Source organism: Mucor mucedo (genome assembly GCF_025094135.1).
Source record: "Mucor mucedo strain NRRL 3635 chromosome Unknown EV154scaffold_19, whole genome shotgun sequence".
Taxonomy (NCBI): Eukaryota; Fungi; Mucoromycota; class Mucoromycetes; order Mucorales; family Mucoraceae; genus Mucor; species Mucor mucedo.
In genome coordinates, this window is record NW_026252303.1 from 221,114 (window position 1) to 244,694 (window position 23,581).

General features: G+C 36.5%; 5 protein-coding genes across 5 annotated transcripts; 3 read left to right on the forward strand and 2 right to left on the reverse strand.

Annotated features, from left to right (window-relative positions):
* Positions 1 to 155: 155 nt before the first annotated feature.
* On the forward strand, positions 156 to 1,728 carry EV154DRAFT_499519 (uncharacterized protein). The gene is made up of 2 exons (XM_051600485.1): positions 156 to 635; positions 701 to 1,728. Exons 1-2 carry the CDS (start codon positions 214 to 216, stop codon positions 1,557 to 1,559), a joined length of 1,281 nt encoding a protein of 426 aa, XP_051460578.1. The 5' UTR covers positions 156 to 213; the 3' UTR covers positions 1,560 to 1,728.
* Positions 1,729 to 2,750: 1,022 nt separating this feature from the next.
* Positions 2,751 to 4,655, forward strand: EV154DRAFT_415517 (galactose mutarotase-like domain-containing protein; the record flags this gene model as incomplete). Its single annotated transcript, XM_051595674.1, has 2 exons — positions 2,751 to 3,518; positions 3,570 to 4,655. 2 exons carry the CDS (start codon positions 2,751 to 2,753, stop codon positions 4,653 to 4,655), a joined length of 1,854 nt encoding a protein of 617 aa, XP_051460579.1.
* Positions 4,656 to 8,263: 3,608 nt separating this feature from the next.
* EV154DRAFT_415555 (galactose mutarotase-like domain-containing protein) lies at positions 8,264 to 9,976 on the forward strand (the record flags this gene model as incomplete). Its single annotated transcript, XM_051595678.1, has 2 exons — positions 8,264 to 8,839; positions 8,891 to 9,976. The coding sequence occupies 2 exons, from the start codon at positions 8,264 to 8,266 to the stop codon at positions 9,974 to 9,976; spliced, it is 1,662 nt and encodes a 553-aa protein (XP_051460580.1).
* Positions 9,977 to 10,008: 32 nt separating this feature from the next.
* Positions 10,009 to 19,219, reverse strand: EV154DRAFT_108377 (armadillo-type protein). Its single transcript, XM_051593889.1, has 12 exons — positions 18,966 to 19,219; positions 18,626 to 18,906; positions 18,459 to 18,570; positions 18,331 to 18,407; positions 18,067 to 18,271; positions 17,430 to 18,004; positions 17,128 to 17,374; positions 16,688 to 17,067; positions 15,969 to 16,629; positions 10,657 to 15,912; positions 10,466 to 10,601; positions 10,009 to 10,407 (listed from the first exon to the last, which is right to left on the reverse strand). Exons 1-12 carry the CDS (start codon positions 19,023 to 19,025, stop codon positions 10,175 to 10,177), a joined length of 8,223 nt encoding a protein of 2,740 aa, XP_051460581.1. The 5' UTR covers positions 19,026 to 19,219; the 3' UTR covers positions 10,009 to 10,174.
* A 1,041-nt stretch (positions 19,220 to 20,260) lies between these two features.
* EV154DRAFT_499528 (uncharacterized protein) lies at positions 20,261 to 23,571 on the reverse strand. The gene is made up of 3 exons (XM_051600486.1): positions 23,492 to 23,571; positions 20,987 to 23,419; positions 20,261 to 20,926 (listed from the first exon to the last, which is right to left on the reverse strand). Exons 2-3 carry the CDS (start codon positions 23,396 to 23,398, stop codon positions 20,528 to 20,530), a joined length of 2,811 nt encoding a protein of 936 aa, XP_051460582.1. The 5' UTR covers positions 23,399 to 23,419; positions 23,492 to 23,571; the 3' UTR covers positions 20,261 to 20,527.
* Between the last annotated feature and the right edge of the window lie 10 nt (positions 23,572 to 23,581).

Below are 23,581 nucleotides of genomic sequence, written 5' to 3' on the forward strand. Positions count from 1 at the left end.
AAGGCATAAATTAATTAAAAGTGACAAAGAAGGCTTTTTATGTAATCATGATCCAAAAATAGCTGTGCAGTTCTTTTTTCAGGGGGACTCAAAATAGTATAAAATAGCTACTAAAATAATTGTATCTCTGTATTTCTCTTTTTCCCTTTTTTATTTTTATTTTTTTTCTTATACATATTTTTTTTTTTTTTTTTTTTTTTTTTTTGTAATATAATGGGTCAAGGTGAAAGTAAATTTAAAGGCACATTTACATTTGCCTATGTAAAAAAAGAATTTTCGCCAACGACTGCTACAAGTGTATTAACAACAGAAAATACTGATATTTTATTGATAAATCCTCAAGAGTATGGATTAAAACAACGTGATTCTGGATACTATGACCCTAGTTTAGTAAATGACTTGAATTATATCGACACAACTTATTATTCTGCATCCAAAACAAGCATAACAACAATAACAACAACAACAGCTGACCAACAACAACAGGAACAGGATATAAATCAAACCCAGATTTCATTTGCTGAGGTCATGGCTACCAGCGAAAAAGGATTCGAGCAAGTATATTTGTCCCGTAGATCTATAGATAGACTTAGTCCAAATATAGGAATGTTAACAATGATTCGCAAATTAGACTTGTAAGTGTTGAACAGTGGCAAAATAGGGAGAAATAATGCAGGAGCTAATAATACTTCTTCGATAGATCAAATAATCAGTTGACCGAATTACCAGAATCAATTGGATATATGCAAAGTTTAGACACACTCATACTTTCAAAGAACGAATTAAAATCTATTCCTGACACTATTGGATATCTATCGAATTTGTCAGATTTGGATTTATCATCAAACGCAATTGTAGAATTAACACCCTGTATAAGTTATCTAAAAAAACTCAAGAATCTATCGCTTGCTTACAATCAGATCTCTTATTTACCAACAACTATCACTGGATTAACTAATTTAATTTCACTTGATTTGACTCGGAATCCACTCCGAGTTCTGCCTGCAGAAATATCACAACTACCATTTTTGAGAAAACTAAGACTTGACGATATACCATTTGACAGTACTTTGGAATACACTTTAAGTCATAATGCACCCAGTTTAGTTGAAATCTGTGCAAGAATTGTAACAAGAAAAGCAATCCCAATTTCAAATTTATTACCTGATCACATGGTTTCTTACATCAAATCTGCAAAGTCATGTACTTCTTGTCATGGCCCTTTTTATGAATCATTTGTATTGCGTGGAAGGCTGATGGAAAAAACTGATATGCATATACCATTAGAATATACCCTTTGTTCTGCTCATTGGTCAGACGCTAACGATCGTATCCAAAGCATGTTTTCAGAACAGCCTTATACAACAAGTCAAGTAGTCCATCAACCCTATAGACCAAATTTACCCTGCCCAACAAAACCCACGACAGAATTGTTATCCGTATTAAGCCGTAAAAGACATACACCGGTGGATAACCAGTTAGTTCCTGCTGTAACTACAAACGAGGCTCCATCTAAAAAACTGGGGAGTCTATCCCTCAGATTAAAAAGACCGTGGTAGTCTTGTTCTCATTATATATTTACATGTATTCACTATTATATTTCTATACCCTCATAGATTAGTTTTTAAATAAAATAAAACCCCTCACCCTTGTTTATCTACTATTTGTCACACACTACATTTTTTGACCATCTGTGTGTGTCGATACACAAGCATGAATGAACGTGTTGCTGTAACATCTCATGGAACCACCAAAGAGGTCTGTGGCTACACATTGGTGCACTGCAATTTAAATAATTATGCTCTGCGTTCAGCTTTGTTTCTAAAATATATGTTTATATAATAGATGTATTGCCACAGGATATCATATTTTGTTATTTATAATTGTCATCAATCGACAGCAACATAATAATCAACTGCTCCCATGGTTTTAATTGACAAAGATACATTGCATTAAGGCGTACAATTTTACATTTGAGGTCTCAAGTACTCAATTTGCTAAGCACAGTGCGTATAAAAAGAATTCTGACATTCAATAAGATCTAATTACTGATGCCATCTTTGTTTTTTGGCCGATGTGAAAAAAAAAAGTATAAAAACCTCCATTTCTTTATTTTACGGTTTTCTTTAACACGCACCTTCGGTCATTACCCTTCCCTTCCTTCTTTTAAAATGCGGTATTCAATTATTGCAGCCATTACACTCGTTTTCTATAGCGCAGTAGAAGCTTTGGATGCTCCAACTATGCCTCATTTCATGGTTCTGTCCTTACCAACTGAATCAGATTTGTCTATTATGTCTAATAATCGAGTTGACAATATCAAATCTTCTTCTAAAGCATCCGATAGCAACATTAACACTTGGTAAGTCAATATATAAAGAGAAATAATAATATTCTGACAACATATAAAGGAAGACATCTCTTAAATCCACCGGCGCATGGGCTAATGTAGATTACACTGCCGGTTGTGATGCTAGGTAGAGATTATTTTAAACTGTATTTATTTTTCTTTTCGTAAATTAAGCTCTTTTTTTTTCACTTTATTACAGAGTTGCTAATTGGCCAATCTCTCAACATTTAACCAGAACAAGTAAAGTGCACAAAATAAATTATTATCTTCATATGCTAATATTCTCACAGGATCACTTGCTACTGCCTACTTGATCGACCCCACTGATACTGCACTTTTAACTAAGGCTAAACTGGCTTTAGATTATTGGTTTAAAAACGATTTTGAGCCTCTCGATTGTATGACTCAAGGTGGTAAAAAAAATTGTCCTTGTGGTACTCCAGGCTTCTGGAATAAAAACTGGTTCAATCAAGTTATTCAAGTTCCTGGCTTAGTTGGTGATACATGTTTACTTTTGAAAGATAAATTATCTACCAGTCAAAAAGAAAGTTGCACAAGGATTCAAGCCCGTGCTTTTGACAACATTACTAACAGAACTGGTGCTAATTTACTTGATATCGCCTCTATCGGTATTTCCTTGGGTTTATTGAAGGAAGATGCTGATTTACTCGAAGATGCATTAACTAAATTTTATAACGGTGTATTTATTAATCCTGTAACTGCTGGTGATGGTATTCAATCTGATGGTTCTTTCATGCAGCACGATGGTTTGCTTTACAGTGGTAATTACGGTAAAGATTACATCAATGAATTGGTCTCTGTTTTTGTTGAAACACAGGGTACAGCATTGGTACCTTCCGCCGACGTACAAAATGCCTTTAAAACCTTATTAAGTGGTTCTGAGTGGATGATTATTGCCGATGCAAAGTTAAATAAGCTTTTATGGCAGTATAGTGTCATCGGTCGTATGGTTTCGTTCAAGTATTCTGATAAGCAAGCTAGTGGAGGTGTTGCCATTGATTTCAATAAGGTAGAGAAAACCTCTCAAGGATGGGACACCGAAGAATCTTTTGATGCCATTACTGACCGATTGAATGCTCCCCATGTTGATGATGCTAACCAAGGTGATCTTGTTGGAACTCGTTATTTTTATAATGCCGATTACATGGTAAGCGGTGATTTAATGCTTAAAATACATGTGCTAATACCAAATAATTAGGTTCACCGTGCACCCAACTACATTACAACCCTAAAAATGTATTCAAGTCGTACCATCAACTCTGAATGTCTCAATGCTCAAAACCCCTTTGGTTTCCATTTAAGTGACGGTGCTATCTTTAACTATTTGAGTGGTGATGAATACTTGGATGCATTCGGCACCTGGAATTGGGAGCTTGTACCTGGTATTACAGTTGATATTGGAGGAACCCCTTTAACTTGTCCTACCGTTAAAAAGAAGGGTGTGAAACCTTTTGTTGGCGGTGTTGCAGATTACAATACCGGTATTGCTGTCATGGAATACGAAAATCCCACAAACCACAATCTGAAATTTCAAAAGACAGCATTTTTCTTCCCCAGCGCTTACGCTGTCCAAATTGGTCCTATCGAATCCAAAAACTCGACCGCTCAATTAGTCACTGTTCTTGATCAACGCAAGCGAAACGGCGACATTTATGTTGCTGGTAAGCTCCGTAATACAAATACTACTTATGCTACCGTTGCATCAAATAGTATCTGGCATGACAGCATTGGTTACTACTTCCCTACTTCCGAAATTCTTTACGTTGATTCCAAGCCTAGAAATGCTGACTGGTCTGCATTCGGTATTTCAGAAGGTACTGACGAGCAACAATTATGGACATCTTACATCAAGCATTCTACAAAATCTACCACCGGTCTTTTAACTCAGTATGTTGTCCAGCCTAATATTCAGCAATCCGATTTCCAAAATAATGTTAGTGGTGGTACAATTCCTATCTCCCTGGCCTTTCACGCAAGTGAGCCCCAAGTAAATGCAGCTTATAGTGCTATCGATAAAGCTATGGGTATTGCCTTTTGGACAGCAGGCACTTATGAGACCCCCTGGAACTCTATTTCTGTTACAACAGATAGCCCTTGTGTTATTATGTTAACTCAAACTGCTGACAACGTCTATCATTTGGTTACTTCAGACCCTTCCCAATCATTAACTGTCATTAAGTTGGCTGTTAGATTCGGCACCGTAAAGAAGACTCTTACTGTAGACTTACCTACAGGCTCGGATTCAGGTAAAAAGGTTGGAAAAACTATCACCCTTACTGCTTAAACTACTACCCTTCCTTTCTCTTAAAACGCAATAATTTATTATCCTCTACGTTAAAAATCTTCAAATAAACCTTAATACCAGCAAAACAAATTTCGCGTACCCAAAAATAAAAATTGTGTGCTCTAAAAATGCCTTGCGAAATCATTGATTCACGTCACAAATAAAATAACTCGACTCAACTAAAAAAACATTATGATATTATTTATAAATTGGTTTCAATTCATGATTGATCATGGTAAAGATGACCCGTGCATAATACCCGAAAAAAGGCTAATTCATATATATACAAAATATTTACCGGCGAGGCAACAATGGACCCATTTATCAAATAAGAAAGGAAACGAATTATTTTCACCATCTTTACCTCTCGTAGACTTGTGGAAATTAAATTAAAAGGTACAAATCAATCCCTAAGACTGTTTTTCAGTCTTTGCATGTATTTTTTTACAAATTCTAGTAAGTACTCTTACCGCATTTTCTTAAACTGATTGGTCTTATAGTCTTCATCCAAAATATCCCTCATGATTGGTTTGTACTTGCTTTGCTGGACTTTAGGATAAATATATTTTTTTTTTTACTTACTAACATGCTGACTCTATCAATTTTTATTGTATCATAATAATATTAAGACTTAGCTGGTCCTTGATTCTCAAAGGCTTTTTAAAGTCGTCCCTTCACTCCATATTTAGTCTTTAAAACATAAGTTATTTGCTATTTCGGCATCTACAAACAAGCATGAACGTATAAATCCTGTTTTGCTAGGAGAACAACTAGCCTGACTCTCATCGCCTCTGGATTTTTAAAAAAGTTTTGAAATAACTTTCCCCGAGTAAACCTTACATTATAATAGAAATTCGAATCACTTTGGAATTTATTGCTATCATTTTGCATTTATATATAACCATTTCTCATAGTGCATTTTTGATTTTTTTTTTCTCTAATGTATTCACTTTGAGCATCTCCTTTCTAATGGTACAACCTGCATATACTTACTTAGATTAATATTTAGGAGTTTTATAAAAACAAAAACATGATCATCGGTCTCATACGCACATATTTAATACTCAATAAAAAGCCCTGATTGGACCCTCTTCTGGTTAGCCTATGTAAAGCGACTGATGTTGTATGACACACATGCATATATAAATGCATACCCATCCTTTGTCAGAAAATATTCAAAGCACATTTTCAATGATCTGTAGACTACCGAAAGTAACTCGTTAATGTTCAATTTTCATTACCGGTTATCATGTTTAACTTTTTTTATATGAAGGATGACAGTATGCCCTTCATAACTGCCGATTATAGCTGAATCAAGCAAGATTGATAAAATAGCTGTCTTATGAGCTTACTGTTCCGCCATTTTTTAACACTAAGATGGCGTTATTTTATGCAACAGCTACAATTACGGTTCCTCCTTAGTAATGATCGTTTCGTTTAAATTCGATTCATCAATATTTTTTGTTTGCACTTTATTAGTTTCTTTTAGTATATTAGCATATAAATCAATTGCTAACTGATGGTTGTATAGTGATATTGTTTATATTTTGCAACACAAATGATCTACTTTATAACTTTAAAAAAATAGAAAGCAACATTTCTTTGAAGTCATTATAAATACCTGTTTGTCTAGTCCGCTAAAAAGAGAATCTAAAAAAAGATTATTTGACTTTCGATCTAATATTCTCATAGTATCTAAACATCACTCTTATTTCTATAAAATACCAATATCCCGTAGTCTCCTATTAAACACACCATTTTATTCTAATTTTTATTAATACGCTGTAAATGACGAAATACTCCTTCTTTAAAATGTCACACAATACGTCACACAGTGTATTGCCCAACTGCAGTGATTCGTAAACAAATGTGTATGTCTTATGGCATCATTTTTTTACATGCATACAAAAGAATATTTTTTTATATCGAAATATAAGAATATTAACTTTAGAAACCTAAAGTTATAGACAATGTAATCATCACCGTCAATTTTATGGAACAACTTATCTCTAAAATAATGGGCGTAACAGAGCAAAAATACAAATATCACCATATAAAAATAAACCGAATGTTTTATACGATGATTAGGGGACGAAATTTATTAATGTGAGCATTGAGCAACAAATCAAGCGTCCGGTATCAAGTAGGCCTTATACACGAAAATAATACATTAAAGGTCCGAAGTAAAAAGAAAGATCTTAATTTAAGTAATGGTTTGAGATTGTTTTAGGTACAAATGCTTTTGTATTTATATTCTCAGTCAGTGTACTTAAGACGAGAAATTATTATGATGATAAGATGGTTTCTAACATCTATATGAAGAAATTTTGATATCCTGCTACCATGAACGCTCTATCTTGTATTTCAAGAATGGTATTACAAAATATCATGTAGACGTATGAACAGTAATTTTGGTAACATCTTTTAAAATATTATGTAATAATTCGATTTTAAATTATTGGATTATGTATAACTTTGTTATATCTTTATACAATAAAAAAAAGGGAAAGAAGAAACGAGTAAAAACAGCTCCTTATTTATTATTAAGTGTAACCTTGATTTCGTTTGAGAATAATGAAGATGAAATCTTTAATAACATGGCTTAGATTAAAGGAAATACCAACTGAACAGAAAGGCATCAGGATATCATGTACCAAAATATGCAGAAGGTTTGTAGTTGGCGATTTTGCAGTAACTTCGTTTAGCATAAATTAAGTAGAAAACAGATCCCGATCCGAAACAAGTGAGGATATAACGTTTGCTAATCCTCTCCCTTTTTTTGACATGAGAAAAAAAGCTATAAATACTAAGTATCGCTTATTCAAAGTTTTCTTCTGTTACTTTTTATCATTTGTTCTTGTTTCTTTTGAATTTGTGATGCGCTTGCTTCTGGTCACAGCCCTTGCACTTTCTTTATATAATGCCATAAATGCTGTATCCATACCGACCACCGCTGATATGCTAGCCATGTATACCAAAAGAATTGAAAATATAAAGGAGATTGCTTTGACCTCGAAGAACAAAATTGATTTTTGGTAAATTAATTTACAAGATATCAGTATATGTAACTGAAAACAATCAAAGGAAAACGACGCTTAGCTCTAATGGAGTATGGGCTGATGTGAATTATACTTCAGGTTGTGGCGCAAGGTATAAATATAATTCTGGTCTTTTAAACATTGTTTTATAACAGACAGTTTTTATTAGGGCTGCTAACTGGCCTATTATTGAACACTTAAACAGAACAAGTTAAATTTAATAAGTGAATGGTATTTACTTTCGTAGGCTAATATAACATAGGGTCACTTGCTGGTTCCTACTTGGAAAACTCTGTCGACGTTGCACTTTTAGATCAAACCAAACTAGCTTTAGATTATTGGTTCAATAATGATTTCGTCCCTTCTGATTGCGTTATGTTTGGTGGCGAAGCAAAAAAAAAATGCCCTTGTGGAACACCGGGGCTTTGGAGTGAGAATTGGTTCAATCAAGCTATCCGGGTCCCTAGTCTTGTAGGCGATACATGCTTACTTTTAAGGAACTATCTATCACCTATTCAAACTGCAAGCTGTGCTAAATTTCAGTTTCGTGCCTTTCAAAAAGTTAAAGGTATGAAAGGAGCAAATTTACTTGATATATCTTCTATCGGTATATCTCTAAGCTTATTCAAGAATGATTCCTCACTACTTCGAAATGCCTTGACAAAATTCTATAACGGGGTTTTTATTAACTCTAATACATTTAATGATGGTATTCAATCAGACGGTTCATTTATGCAACATGGTGGATTACTCTATAATGGAAATTATGGAAAGGATTTTATTAATTCTATGATATCCGTATTTATAGAAACAAAAGGTACCAATTTAGTACCTCCACGTGAGGCACAAATAGCGTTTGAAACTTTATTAAGTGGCTCTGAATGGATGATTATGGCTGATTCAAAATTAAACAAGCTTTTGTGGCAATATAGCTCTGTGGGTCGTATGATTTCTTTTAAATACTCTGATGAAATGTCAACCGGTGGTGTTGCTATAAATATAAAAAAATTAAAAGAAAGTGCTGAGGGCTGGGATACCGAGGCTGTTCTTGATAAAATTACAGACCGTCTAAATTCGTCTCATGTTAAGAATGCCAATCAAGGTAATCTAGTTGGAACTCGTTACTTTTATAATGCTGATTACATGGTACGCGGTGATATAAATTATTGATAATATATGCTGATTGTATTAACTTAGATACATCGATCCCCAAGCTACATTGCAACCATGAAAATGTACTCAAGTCGCACTGTAAACTCAGAGTGCGTCAATGCACAGAATCCTCGTGGGGTTCACCTAAGTGACGGTGCTATTTTCAACTACATAAGTGGTGATGAGTACCTGGATGTGTTTGGTTCTTGGAACTGGGAGCTTGTACCTGGTATCACAGTTGATATTGGAGGCACACCATTGCGCTGTGACTCAATCAAATTTCAAGGTAAACGGCAGTTTGTAGGAGGCGCTACCGATGGCAATACGGGAATAGCTGTTCTGGATTTTCAAAATCCAATCAATAGCAATCTGAAATTTAAAAAAACAGTTTTTTTCTTTCCAAGTGCTTATGCTGTTCAAGTTGGTCCTTTGGAATCAAAAAATGGGACTGCACCATTAGTAACAGTTCTTGACCAACGTAAACGCAATGGCGATATATATGTTGCTGGGGTGCTTAGAAATACCGACACAAACTATACTACGGTTGCATCAAATAGTATCTGGCATGACAATATCGGATACTACTTTCCTATCCCTGAAATCCTCCATGTTGACTCCAAAACTAATTTTGGTAGCTGGTCCGAAATCGGCATATCTAAGGGTACTAATAAGCAGCAACTATGGACATCATACATCAAGCATTCTTCAAAATTTACAACTAAGCTTTTGACACAATATGTTGTTCAGCCCAATATTCAACAGTCCACTTTCCATGCGAATATCAACCGTGGCGCTATTCCTATATCCTTAGATTTTCATGCAAATGACCCTCAAGTTAATGCGGCGTATAGTGAGGCCGATAAGACCATGGGCGCTGCTTTCTGGACACCAGGTACTTATGAAACTCCTTGGAATTCAGTGACCATAACCGCAGACAGCGCTTGTATCATTCTGTTACATCAGATTGCCGACAAAACTTATCGATTGACCACCGCTGACCCATCTCACAAATTGGCTGCTCTTAAAATAGCTATTAGAGTTGGATCCGTTACAAAATCTGTCACTATCACTTTGCCTGTTGGCCCTGAAGCAGGAAAAGCTGTTGCTGAAACTTATGATTTTACCACTTAGATGTTCTTTTCTTTTAATTATGGGTGGCGTTTTGTATATATCCAATTAAAACAGTTTTCATATATAATAGTTAATTTTATTATGATGATGTTCAGTTTATTCTATACATTTGAACTTTTTTATGTGTGGTGAAAGGGTGGGGGACATTCTAAATATGAGTGTTGCTTATGGAAAATACAAAAAGGAGTGAGGGGAATTTTAGAAGTTGCGAGAACGTTTCTTTTTTTGCTGGGATCTTTGATGTTTATCAATCTTACGCTTGGCGGCGAGTTCAGGATTAGTTACCGCTAAAATAGCTTCCTTAGATTTACGTTCCTCTCTACTCTTAAGAACTTGTTGACGTACACGTTGGTAAACAGCGAAATAAACGGTAGGGCCAGCTTTGACTTGAAGTAAGCTGAGGATTTCGTTACCGAGTTGTTGTAGTTCCTCTACAAAAAGGGTTTGTTTAATTGTCTGTTTTTTTTAAAAAAAAAGTTAGATACTTACCAAAACCAGCAACCTTGTTTTGTTCATCATTCACAGTACGGTAAATGGGAGCAACAACGGGCATTAAATAAGGCGGTAATTCATCAGCAGTCATTGTGTTACACATGGCAGCGAACCATTTAAAAATAGATGAACGCTGCATTATAAGTAGTTAGTTATTTTTTTCTTTGGAATCATATGTGGATACTTACAAGAATCATAGCACTCTTGATCTTTCTGATAGCAGCTCCACGAGCGTCGAAAGAAGCCTTTCTAAAAAGCCAGTTAAGTGATTTCTTATGGGCAGCTTGAGAGATCTTGGCAATAGCCTTTTGAGCTTCAGCACTACGCTTATCCTCCTCAATAACCTCATCTTGAGCATCATCGATCTTGATATCGTCCCCAGCTTCACCATCAGCATCCTCTTCGTCGGACATGTAGTAAAAGCATTTACCGATGAAGAACAAATTCTTGACAATTTGGTCAGCTTGCTCTTGAGAAACATGGGAACTCTTTAATTGTTCCAAGAAATCAGAAGCCAATAAACGCAGCGTTTCTTTGTCTAAATATGTACATTTGGTCGTTGTATCCTTGATGTTGCGAGTTTCGGCTTCGATTCCAGAAAAGTAGATACCATATAATCTAGTAGAGGAAGAACGGATCCAAGAATGGGGGTACAATAACATGTATTGCATACCTCGCCAAACAGGCTCAGTTTCAACATCATATACGATTTTGGGAAACGTTTTTGTAATTTTGGCAAATGTATTGATAGCGTAATAAGTAACCTCCCATTGGATTTCCACGTCCATACCATCTTCGTCAAACTTGTCTTCTTCCTCAGAGGCTAATTCTTCGGCACGTTTTCTACTAGCATCCAAGATAACAGCCAGGCGCTTGATCAAACCACTAGCTTGAGGGCGAAGTTGAGTTCCGAAAGTATCGATAGCCAAACCATACACTTGACAAGCAGCTCTTTGTAAATTAGGTTTTGATTGTTCACCGAGCCAGTTATTCAACAATTTATAAATTGTAGGCATACGCTCAGTACTACGACTCAAAAGAGACTTGATAAGAGCAGCGGCCATTTCACGACACTTGGAAGAATCATCATTGATCAGACGCATGACAAGGGCAAAGAAGATGGAATCAGCAAACTCGGCAAGTACCTCTTCACCAAATTTAGAAATGATATGATGCAATAACTCCATAATGGACTCACGACCAGTTTCGAACACATATTCCAAATTCTTGACAATAAAACTCATTTGAGTTCTGAGACGACCTTTACCTTGAGGATAATCCATCAAGAACATGAAATAGACTGAACGAGCTTGTTCCCGAATTTCACGACTTTGGTTGGTGATCATGATATTCGAAATATTATCCATTAATTCGTACATTTCGGGAGCCATGAATTTACGAGAGATGATAGCACGAACTAAAGCAAAGATGGTACCTTGACGTTCAACTTCTTCCATATCGGGACGGACAAAGTTGAGGATATAAGTCAATTGGGGTTCTGTCAATGTGGATTTTTCATTGTCACGAATACAAACAGTCAATAATCTTAAACAAGCTTGGACTACAGTAGTTTGCGAGCCACCAGATGACTTGATCAAATCGAAGGATCTATTGATAGAAACCTTAATGGCGGATTCGATGTTGGGGATCTTCATTGCAATAAAGTGACACATGATACGAGCAGCGAGTACAACATTAGCAGACTGACTAACGTATAAAACGTTACCAACGGAATTAACAAGCTTCGTTAAACGGGAAACATAGGCTTCGTCGTTCAAATCAAACTTGTTCTTCTTAAGAGCAGTAGATAATAAACTAAGACCAAAGTAGACAAATCGATGGGCGTTCATACGATAATATTCAACAGGTTCAACCATAACACGTTTCATTTGGACTTCGAAATTAAGTTCTTTTTGAGTTTTAACAACCGTGACCTTCTCCTTAGCCTTAAAGTCTTCTAAACTCTCGTCGATCAAACCATAAGCAAAATCGAGCAATTCTAAAGATTCAAATTCGGGATTGTGCACCAGACCCATAGCTATACGGCGAAGAAGATCTTCGACTTTCTTAAGGGTACGGCCACTTTCGGTACTTGACATGATCTCCTTAATAGGAACCAAGAGTAAACCAACGTTCTTGAAGTGGGTAATTTTGGCAATAAGCTCAAAAGAAGCGGGACTACGACGACTCTTGGCTTCCTTAATTTTACCAGTCATCTCATCTGTATCCTTTTCTTTACCAGTGGCACCGAAGATATCACTGACAAGAACATCGACTATGTCTCCCAAACAATAATCGAGATCACCAACCTTTAAACGAGGCATCATGTCGAGGATAAGAGAGTTAACAGTATAACCCAAAACGTGCATTTCGTAACCCTTCTTGAGAGCACCACGAAGTTCCTTTACAATGTAGTTGAAATAGGTAGGACCCAAGAAAGCACTAATCTTGATAAGTGTTTCGCGGGTGATATCTCTGACATCCTGGGCTCTACTACGAATAATGTGACAAACAGATGTTAAAAGACCAGGCAAATTAATACGTTTGGACTTTTCGGGAAGATGACACAAAAGCTTGGCGATACCAAGAGCAAGGGGAACACGAACAATAACGGATTTTCTACTCTTGTTATTATTCAAGAGATTGTTTAATTCGGGTAAGACCTTTGAAACAAGTGTGTCGTGGATCTTCTCGTTTTTATCCTTGACTTCAACCTCGGCAACAACATCTTCCTCTTCTCCTTCTTCGTTTTCTTTAACTTCTTCAACGATACCGGCGTCTTTAGCAGCTTGCTTAACGATTTCATCTTGAGTCAAATATTGGATACGGACCTTTTGGCGACCCATAATTTTCTTTACGTCTTCGTCAGATAATTCAATATCTTGAAGATCGAAATGGAAAGCATCCAAAATACCGATTACAACACGAACAAAGACTTTTTCTTTTTCATTGTCTTCCTTGATATAGCCCAAGTAGTTTTGCAAAATACGATAGTAGTGATTCCATGGAAGGATCTTAGTTAATGCTGATAATGTCAAGGTACATTGGTGAAGTAAATTGTGGTCAACAGTACGATCACTTTCGCTAAAGAATGCAGAGATGATTGGGACAAAAATATTGTTGATTGTAGCGACTTTAAGCTTTGCTTCAGTGGCGTATTCAGCAAGACGTTGCAAAGCACGAGTACGACGATGAATTTGCATATGATATATATTGTTGAAGAAATTGACTTCCTCGTCACCTTCACCAAGTAAAGGAACCATATCTTCAAAAACAGGCAATTCGGGGAAAGTTTTGATACAAGCACACAATAATCCAATAAATTCCATACGGACAAGTTCAACACGAGAACGAAGACCACGCTTGATAGCAGGGAAAATAACATGGTTGACATAGCCAATCATCTTACGCTTTTCATTTTCATCGGATTGTTGACTGGCAACCTTCAAATATCGTGTCATACAGTGAGTAGCTGTGCCACGAATAGCCATTTCCTCGGGATCATGCATACAATGAGTCAACTGATGTAAAATGGGAAGCCATTGATGGACGGTAAATGTTTCACAATAAGTCTCGGAAATGCTACTCAGAGCATCAAGCATAGTATCGTAATCAGGTTGGTCGATACGCTTTTGAGAATATGCGTTTAACATGGTTAATAACTCGCTGACCTTGACAAGTTCGGGGTTGACGTCAGCAAAAGCCCGGAACACATCCAATAAACCAAGACGACTTTCACGAGAGTAAGCGGTAGCAAACATGGAAGAAGCCATCACATAGTAATGATGATAAAGTGTAGAGCCAGTTTCAAAACCAGGAACAATGCGAATAAATCTAGCCCAGATGGTAAAGATATCTTGCTTGGATTTTTCGGGGATGGTACGAGAAGGCTTTTTCAAACTAGGTAATAAGAGTTCAATAATTGTAGCGGCTTGTTCACCGTTCTTTGTGTAAGGAGCAATACGAGCAGCAATTGAAATCTCACGAACAGAGTATCGCCCTGTACCAAACTTGGCATCATCTTTGGATTCGGTAAGACGGTATTTAAGATCGCTGAGAATAAGATCAACATGAGGAACAATAAGTTTTTCCTTGAGTGAGGGGATACCATCGACTTCCATTTCTTCGTCACATAGCTGTAAGATTGATTCAAGAATCTCCAATAATACATGGAGAACATGTTCATTCAAATTCTTAACAGATAATGTGGAAACAAGTTGAGGAATAACTCGGTCATCATAATCGACAAGGTAGTGGGCATATTCAATGTCTTTGGACCAGACCAAAAAGAGATTGACTATAGCAGATAAATCTTGAGAACTGTCGGAAGGCATGGTAGCAAGACGAGGTGAAATAAATGCAGAGAACATGGCAGGTACAAATGGCGTGAAATTGAAATTACCGTTGATTTTAAACATATCGACAATACGCTTTAAAGCCAATGCCTTGACATCTTTAGACTTGGTACTTTGGGCGTAAACTTCTTGACCATCGACATCCATATCGTCGTTGGACTTATGACTGTGAACAAAATTGATTATATACAGGACAACCTTGAGAAGGTCAGGTAAGAAAGGTAAGATATGAGTGGCAAATTGCTTGATGGTATCTTCCAACAAATTCAAAAGACCAGTTTGTTTTCTCCATGCAATGGTTTCAATAATATGTCTACCTTCAGGGGAGAATTCGAATTTAGTCACTTCACCGTCTTCATTGGTCTCCATACCGGGAAGTTCCAAAATAGCCTTGTATGGCTCTAAAGCCAGGTCGATAAAGTATCTAATTTCATTGGTTTTACAACAAGAAATACCACCTAGAATAATCTTTCTACGAGCATTTTTACTACTTTTGCTGGAGGCTTTACTTCTTTGAATAAGACGACCATAAAGGACACGCATAACAACAGGCATCAAACCGTCACGATGGGCAGGATCAATCTGAATTTGTTCTTCGTTTTGAATGAAAGTGGCAAGTTCATCGCGGAACTTAATATCGTCGACCAAGTTACGAAGATTATCGGCGTAGGGCTTAATATTGGGGTCTTTCCATGTGAAGATACATTCAAGAGCTGCGGTTTGAAGTTTAATGTCACCCATAGCAATGATGCGCATAAATGCGGCATTTAATTCTTGAGTTCTGTAAACACTCTTGGTGTTCTTGAATACAGCAAAAAGACTAAGCCAGTTAGCCATTTTGGTTTTGGTAATCTTACTGGATTTTTGTAAGACAGTGAATTGATTGTTCTGTGTTTGATGGTTTTCGGTTTCCTCTTCATCGTCATCCTCCTCGGGTGCTGATGTGAATTCGTTTTCCAAAAAGTTGAAAAAGACGGTGACCAGATTTCTTCCCTTAGCTTCTGTAATAACAGGAGTGTCCTTTAAAATTAAAAGCATCATGTTGTAATAATTCCAGAAATCCATGTGTCCGCGCTCTTGTTTGCTCAACTAGCCCCAAAATTAAAATTAGCTCATTTCCTGTAGTAAACATTCTTTTATCTCACCTCTGCAAATAACAAGGCTAGACTCTGAGCTCTTTCGCCCTTCATGATAGACCAAGCTCTGTCTTCAGTATGCATAAATTTGTTAAAAGTAGGACATTCAAAAGAAATCTTTCCAGTTTTTGTGGCATTTCCACTCTCCGGTTCATCGGTCGTATCTAATTTTGTCAAGACAGACTTGTTAAATCCATCCCAAAGCAAACTCTTTTCATCATCAAATTTAGAAATTTCACCAAAGATCAAACTCCAATACATTTCAGGGTTGACTTGAGAAAAGGTAATCAAGATCTTTTTGGCTTCTTCCCAAAGCGGCCGTAAGTTGATAGTCAAGATACCCAAACTCAAACGGGGAGCAAAATCGGCAAATAAATCAGGTGTACGCTTAGAGCTGGTGATAAGGTTCAGTTTTTGGATCAAGACGACTTTATCACGGAACTCTTTAAAGTTGGCATCCACTTGCTCCATATTTAAAGCAATACGGGCAATTTCGCATGTTTCGTCGTGCTTGTGGTCATCATCCTTTTTCATCAAAGGTTGGTCGTATAATGCAATGATTTTGAGGGTGTTCAAGCGACAGTTACGGTGGTATGAACTGAAGTTTGACTTTAAAATAGGATAAATTTTTTCCAAATTTTTCAATGAGAACTTTTCGTTGTCAACGTTACTACAGAAAACAAAATGAATACTTTTCAACATTCCTATGTATAATAATTTTATCTTACCCAGAATACAGAAGGTCTAAATATCCGTAGATACCAGAAAGAACAACCTCGTTCTTGGAATGATCCACTAAGACTTGGTCGACCAACTTACTATGACTTTCCTTCATCTTTTCCAAAACCCCAGTATTATGAGCTGCGATACCAGCTAAGGATTCAAGAACAAGTCCCATAAGCGATTCTAACACGTAGTTCTTGTGACCTAACACATAAGGTGTATCTACAAGTTCATTATTGACTGCATCATTTTTCAAGAATTCCGAAAGGGATTCAAATAAGGACATCAATACATTGAAAACCTTATCGACAGAAACTTGGATTTTAGGCAAAATGCGAAGAGCAGAGGCCAAAATACTGATGGCAGACATATTGGATATATCAGACTATTTTAAAAAAATACGTGCGTCAGTTTCCTCTATCTCAACAGCCATACTCATTTTTACCTTCATATCTGTGGCATTCAAAATATCCCTTTCCTTTGCCCAATCGAATCCAGTGTTCATTATGTCTAAAATTCCTTCGACCATCGACTTTTTTTTACCGTCAGCTGCAGGGAAACGTAATAAACCATCTGCTGTAAGTGTTGAGGATAATGATCCAGCGTTTAATACTAAGGCATTTGTAGACAGAATTTCGGACAAGAATAAAATAGTCTCAAAAGCATGGCCTTCAAAATGGCTTGATGTATACCTGATTATGTATGTATTAGTACCACTAAAAGATAGAAACTTATGCTACTACTTACTTGATGATATAAGGCAAACAGATTTGTGTATAATTGGGCCAGCCTAATTTAGCCAAAGAAAGATAGAATCCATAAATAAGTTCAATATCGTCAAAATGGTTAAGAGTTTCCAGAATGACACGACCACCACTGATGACAACCTCAAGAGATCCATGGAACAAAGTACCGATGATAGTACGAAGTACTTGAGAGTATAGGAACTTGGAATATGATTTACCGTTGAATACGGCCTTAGTAACTGCTTGGAGACGAGAAACAACTGTTTTAAAATCTTCTACACGACTACCCTTACGCACTGTCACAAACATGGTCAAAACAGACATTTGAATAGCGAGAACCTTTTCATTCAGCTCTGACTCCTTGAGCTGCTTATCTAATTCATTTAATACAATATCGACAATAGGTGTATAATGTTGTCTGTAAGTATGATGAAGCGTCAAGAGCGTAGTTTTTGTTAAAAGGTTGTGGATAGAATTTGTGGATAATTCTTCAACTGATACATTCTCTTGGTAAGATTGGATCAAAAGTTCCTTATAAATTGCTTCACCTCTAGAATGGAGACGATGATCGATTTGCTAAAAGAAAAGATAACGTTGACTACAAGACACACATATAATATATACACGGTTTAGCTTACCTTGATCGACTCGAAAAAAAGCATTGCTAAACCTTCTTCAAATTGCTCGGATGGGTCCTTTCTTAAAGTCTCAAGAATACACTTTATGATTTTTGACAAATCTAATCCACGTGCCTTACGTAATAAAAAGGCAAATGCTTCAGCGGTGAAATGACGAACATAGGGTTTTGCTTGGTTGTCTTCACCCAATAAGGGAGCTAATAAACTAATAATAAAATTGGGGTTAATCTTCCAGTCATGGGTCTGTCAATACAGTCAGCATACATAAAAGTTTCGTTTAAGTCGGGAAGAATTTGTCTTGAAAGGAATTTGAAAAGATAAGCAATGCAATTGAAGACACTCTAAACAAAAAATCAGCATGTCTTATTTTCGGAACATTGTGTGAAATCTACCTCTAATAATTTGATATCCTGGTGATATACTAAAGGAAGAGCACATGATAACATGCGAGTGTAATAAGGGTAGAATTCACCTTCTAAATCCTTGGCGAGTTTCGTTACCAAACTTAAATAATAGTGGTTAGTATTTCACAAAAAATAATTCTGTCAACAATACATACTCCAAGAGACCATCCAAGGCCATGCTGTCCTTGACTTTCAAATGTTTCTCGAGAATGTTGATGATTTCGTCTTTATGATAAATAATAGAAGGTAAAGATTTGACAAGAGGAGTTATCTCTTTGCCAAAGTCTCTAAAGTGTCTGGTCATGTTCAAATCTTTCCATTGTTCCAATGCTTCATAAAAGAAGGATCCATGCTCATCGGGTTCGTCATCGACAACTCTAGATCTGCGTACAACGTCAACCTTAATACGTTCTACTCTGGTTTTGAAGGTTTGATACTGAAATAGAAATTAGTTAATATGATATATTTTTGGTTTCCATATTTTCAAGTAATTACTTTGAACCGATTGGAACCTTGGCCTGTATTCAGTTCAAGAGGAATAGTATTATCTTTCATTATTTACAGCACCTTTCTTAACAAAAAGTGGTAGTATGCTCAATTTTGCTCTTCCAGTTTTTTTTTTGCAAGAATAATGTGACGGGTTCATCCCAAATGAGGGATGAAAAGCAGTCGTGGCTGCATTGAAGCCACGCTTTCATTTTTGAGTGAGACGATTTGTTGCCTTTCAATTTTTTAAAAGTAGTACAGGTACAATAAATGCTTCTTATTTTATTTTTTGATTAGGTGATGAAACGAGTATACATAAATTAGACTTTTTTAACACTTTTTTGGGTAATTTATTGTCAGAAGAGATTTTCTCTGAAAGATGAATTGATCTGACGCTGGCTATTAGAAAGGGCAAAATATGGAGTCAAAAAATTAATTTGGTTTCATTAATTTCTACGGAAAACTTTTTTACTAGGCTCAATCAGAGCGGATGAGCTCTTTTAAAATATTAGATCGATCTTTCATTGCTGATACCATGTATCAACCTACATTTATCACAAAATTAGGTGCTTTAAAAAAAGAAAAGAGCTACAGTAAGAGAAAAAACAAATAACCAGCTAATATAGTTTTCAGCTGACGCGTATATTGAAACTATTTGAAGTATTAAAGAAGACTGCATGTATGCTTTTTTTTTTATTTCGACAGGAGTACATCATAATATTATTTGAAGTGCCGTGATTTTTAGTGCTTTAAGACGATGGTAAAATATCATACATTAAATTTTAGAGCATATTACTGTCTTTTTTCCTTCACCCTCCCGCCCTATCCTTCTTCTTTTTGTTGATTCTTACTTTATACATATGAGAGGAAAAAAGGAAGGAATTATATGCAAGCCACAGTTTCTTATTTTGCAAAGGCGTGTCTATATATCGAAAAAAAGAGACGAACACAGTCAAATCGTACGGTCACTTTACTCCCAACGTAAGGATTTATATTGAGGATCAGGTAAGTTCATTTCGTAGATTGTAAGAAAGTTAGTTCTAACAAAATTAAAATATTTGGTGTAGCATTTCTATTGTCAATGAGACACACTTTTCTTAGTTTGACTTTCCTAATAATGCAAATTTTTTTCCCTGACTGAAAGACATAAGCTTGCATGTGCTTTCTATTTCTTCACACTTGAAGTCTTAATAAGCTAAGACTATTTGTACATATCAGTAAGTATGACATTAACACTTAATCAAAAAATACTGTACGTCAAATAAGATTCTAAACGTCCTGTTAAGACACACTTTATTAGACTGGTGGAGGCGTAAAGGAGAGGTGTGTATGAAAACATATGTCGCAATCTATTGGTAAAGGTATAGAAACAGAGGTGCACCCCAGAACAAAATTGTCTGAATAGCCATCTTATAAGCTTCAACACTAATTCTTTTCTGTCTATATTTTATTTTCTTTTTGTCTAAAAAAGGTAAATAGATTGTCTAAAAATTAATTTTGATTGATTAAAAAAAAACTAACATCGTCTCAATCTCAAGTAGAAATACTATATTAAGAAGAAAAAAGAGCTATTAAGTATGACGGGGTATGGGAGATTCTTTTGCACCAAGAGGGACATCATCGTCTTCGTCATCATCTTCATCAATATGACCATTAAAACGAGGATTACCATACATGGCTTGTTGTTGATTCCACATCGGATATTGGCCGTATTGTTGTTGCATCATCATCATGGACATGCGAGGGTCCATCATAGGTGGCATCATTTGCATATTCATCATGGAAGGATTTTGCTGCATCATGGCAGGGTTCTGTTGCATCATGGCGGGATTCTGTTGCATCATACCTGGATACATCATTGATATACGTGGATCCATCATCATTGGCATTTGGCCACCCATCATTTGCATATTCATCATCATACGGGGATCCATCATAGGCTGGCCCATCATAGACTGGTTCATCATTGGCTAATTACAAAATGATTTTCTTTCAATAAATTAAATCACTTTATGTATATAGTAACTTACCATCATGGATGATCTCTGGTCCATCATAAACCTATCCCTGTCACGATCCATTTTGTCTAAATCTGAGGCAAAGCGATTCTTATTTGTTTCCTTATGTTTCTTTTCATTCTCAATTTGAGAAATCATGCCTACCAAACCAGCACGAGGCTCTGGTGGTTTGTTGGGTACCTGTATAAGAGGCTGCCCTGTTGCCCTAGCATAACCCTCCTGGTCATGAGCAGAAGGGCGATCTGGCCTATAACTATCCAACAAGGAATTTTGTGTAGCAAATCTATCACCTAATGAAGGAATGATGGGTCCATCTTCATCAATGATAGGATAGCCGTCCTCGTCAAAATAAGCTTCATGATACATATCAGGTGCCATGCCCGGCTCCCATTGAGGGTGCATTTGGGGATTTCCGTAATCGTCATATGGGTAACCATTATATTGTTGTTGCTGTTGTTGACCCTGAGAAGGATGTCTGCCTCCTTGTTGATGAATTGGTATATCGTCATCACTCCCTGAAAAGCTATTTTCTTCATCATCATCATCGTCTTCTTCTTCTTCATCATCATCGTCATCAGATCCACTTATACTAACTTGGGTTGCTGCCATTTTAGGTTTGGGTCTTCTGGCCACTGGTGTGGTTGGTACACGAGGCGCCTCATCTTCACTGCCGGATAATCCAAATTCGTCTTCACTCACGGAAGGTTTTTCTTTTGGCACAGAAACCGGGGAAGTAATTGGGGCAGGCAAACTTGTATTTGAAGAATGAATGGATTCAGTTGCTTGCTTTGTAGATGATGAAACACTCTTTTTCTCAATATTGCCTAATATACTGCTAGCAAATCCGTCATCTTCTGTTGACATGGTGGGCAATGATAAGCTTTCTCTCGTTGGGTGCTTTTGTGGTTTGTATACGGAATCATGATCGCTTTCATCATCATCATCCTCGTCCTCGTCCTCTTCACTATCTTCATCACTGGCGTATATAACCCGGCCAGAGGCAGGATTCATACGTTGGGATTGTTGTTGGCTATGTATACTATTTATGGGAGATCTACCTTGTTGTTGATTAGGATATCCAGGTATAGTAGATATTCTTTGTGAATTTGGGCGAACGGGAGATTGATTGTTGTAAATAGGTTGGCCAGAAGGAATTTGATTAATAAGACCCATAGGTTGTTGAGACTGACGATAACTCATGTGTTGTTGCTGGATAGATTGTAACTTTGAAAGTAATATACCGGCAAATTGAGCCTTGTTATCCAATAGGGTCTCATCTTTAAAATTTAAATGAATCACTTCAGGTATTTCTAAAAACAAGCGAGGTAGACCGTAACCATTCATTGGTTCACCAAAATTGAGTGCGGATATATTGTTGGAATCATCGATCAATTTGGTAGGTCTACCGTATAATTTAAAAGCATCGAATGTACCAATAATCCATTGAACTAGTTCTTTAGGGGTGCTAGCTTGGATGGATACACTAGTAGGTGATTCACCATCAAACCCTTCTACTTTAAGCATGGTTGCCAGATCGATTAACTGAGGAGAATCAGGAAATATCGTATAGGCTTGGACAACATTCACCATGGTCATGATGGGTGATTTGGCCTTTTTAGATTCGTAGAATGTCATTTGTCCTTTTGATTTGACAGATTTTTTGCCAAATAACTTTTTCTCTTCTTTTCTGTCAGATACGACAACCCAAAGCTTTTGCCATTCAGTTGTTCCAGTAAACCGAACCTGAACAAGACCCTCCATTTTATTCATCTGTTTAGATAAAATATCGGAATAGAGGGAACGGCTGATGAAAATTTTGGTGTAAATTTCTTGTAGTCTTGAACATTCAAAGCAAGATAATCTTAATGCGCAAACCCAATTCACTAGTGTATTCGGATCTGATACATCGATAAAATATCTATTTGCACCAGCGGAGTTGAGTGACAACACGTTTTCTCTATCGTTTAAACGACCTAAAAGCTGGACATTCGAGTCAGTGATATTCACATACTGGGGCATAACGTTTTCATCTTGTTCGAATTCTGTATCCCAAAGGGTTAACACTGGCCCACAAAGTTCAGCATATACTTTGGACCAATTGGGATCACCAAAGGATTTTCCATCTACAGTCAAGTCGTTCTTTTTATAGACATAACCCTCAATATATACTTTTTGCGAATAATTATCATATAAATCTTGTACGACATGCATATCCTGAGGTATAATGCTTTTATTAGACTGTGCGGCTGCTGGTTTGATGAAATTGGAAGGTCTGGCTGAAGGATGCTGATAAAGGGGCTCATCATCTTGTTGATCCCATTCCCCCGAAAAGTTAGGAGTGTGTTGAGTTGCCATGGGTGTTCCATTTCCCAAAGATAGGTTCGCCATCCCGGCCTCGAAGTACTCGTTGGACTGGGAATTCATTTATAATGGTTGCTGTACTAGCTTATTAAAAGCAAAAACAAAAACAAGAAAGTTAATGGGAAAGGAAGCCAGGTCTTAAATGTAATCTCATACCTAATTTCAAGTAAATGGCGTGTTTAATATCTGTTAGAAAAGAAGAAAAATATTAAAATATAAAAAATAAATAATAAAAATACAGTCTCC

Excerpts from the sequence above, each read along its gene's own strand:
- EV154DRAFT_499528 (XM_051600486.1), bottom strand. The coding sequence starts at position 23,398 with ATGAATTCCCAGTCCAACGAGTACTTCGAGGCCGGGATGGCGAACCTA. Across the intron at positions 20,927-20,986 it reads ACCAGAGATCATCCATGATG|CCAATGATGAACCAGTCTAT; the intron begins GTAAGTTACTAT and ends TTTTGTAATTAG.
- EV154DRAFT_499519 (XM_051600485.1), top strand. The coding sequence starts at position 214 with ATGGGTCAAGGTGAAAGTAAATTTAAAGGCACATTTACATTTGCCTAT. Across the intron at positions 636-700 it reads ATGATTCGCAAATTAGACTT|ATCAAATAATCAGTTGACCG; the intron begins GTAAGTGTTGAA and ends CTTCTTCGATAG.
- EV154DRAFT_108377 (XM_051593889.1), bottom strand. The coding sequence starts at position 19,025 with ATGAAAGATAATACTATTCCTCTTGAACTGAATACAGGCCAAGGTTCC. Across the intron at positions 18,907-18,965 it reads AAGGTTCCAATCGGTTCAAA|TATCAAACCTTCAAAACCAG; the intron begins GTAATTACTTGA and ends TTTCTATTTCAG. Across the intron at positions 18,272-18,330 it reads GACTTAAACGAAACTTTTAT|TTTATTAGCTCCCTTATTGG; the intron begins GTATGCTGACTG and ends TTTTATTATTAG.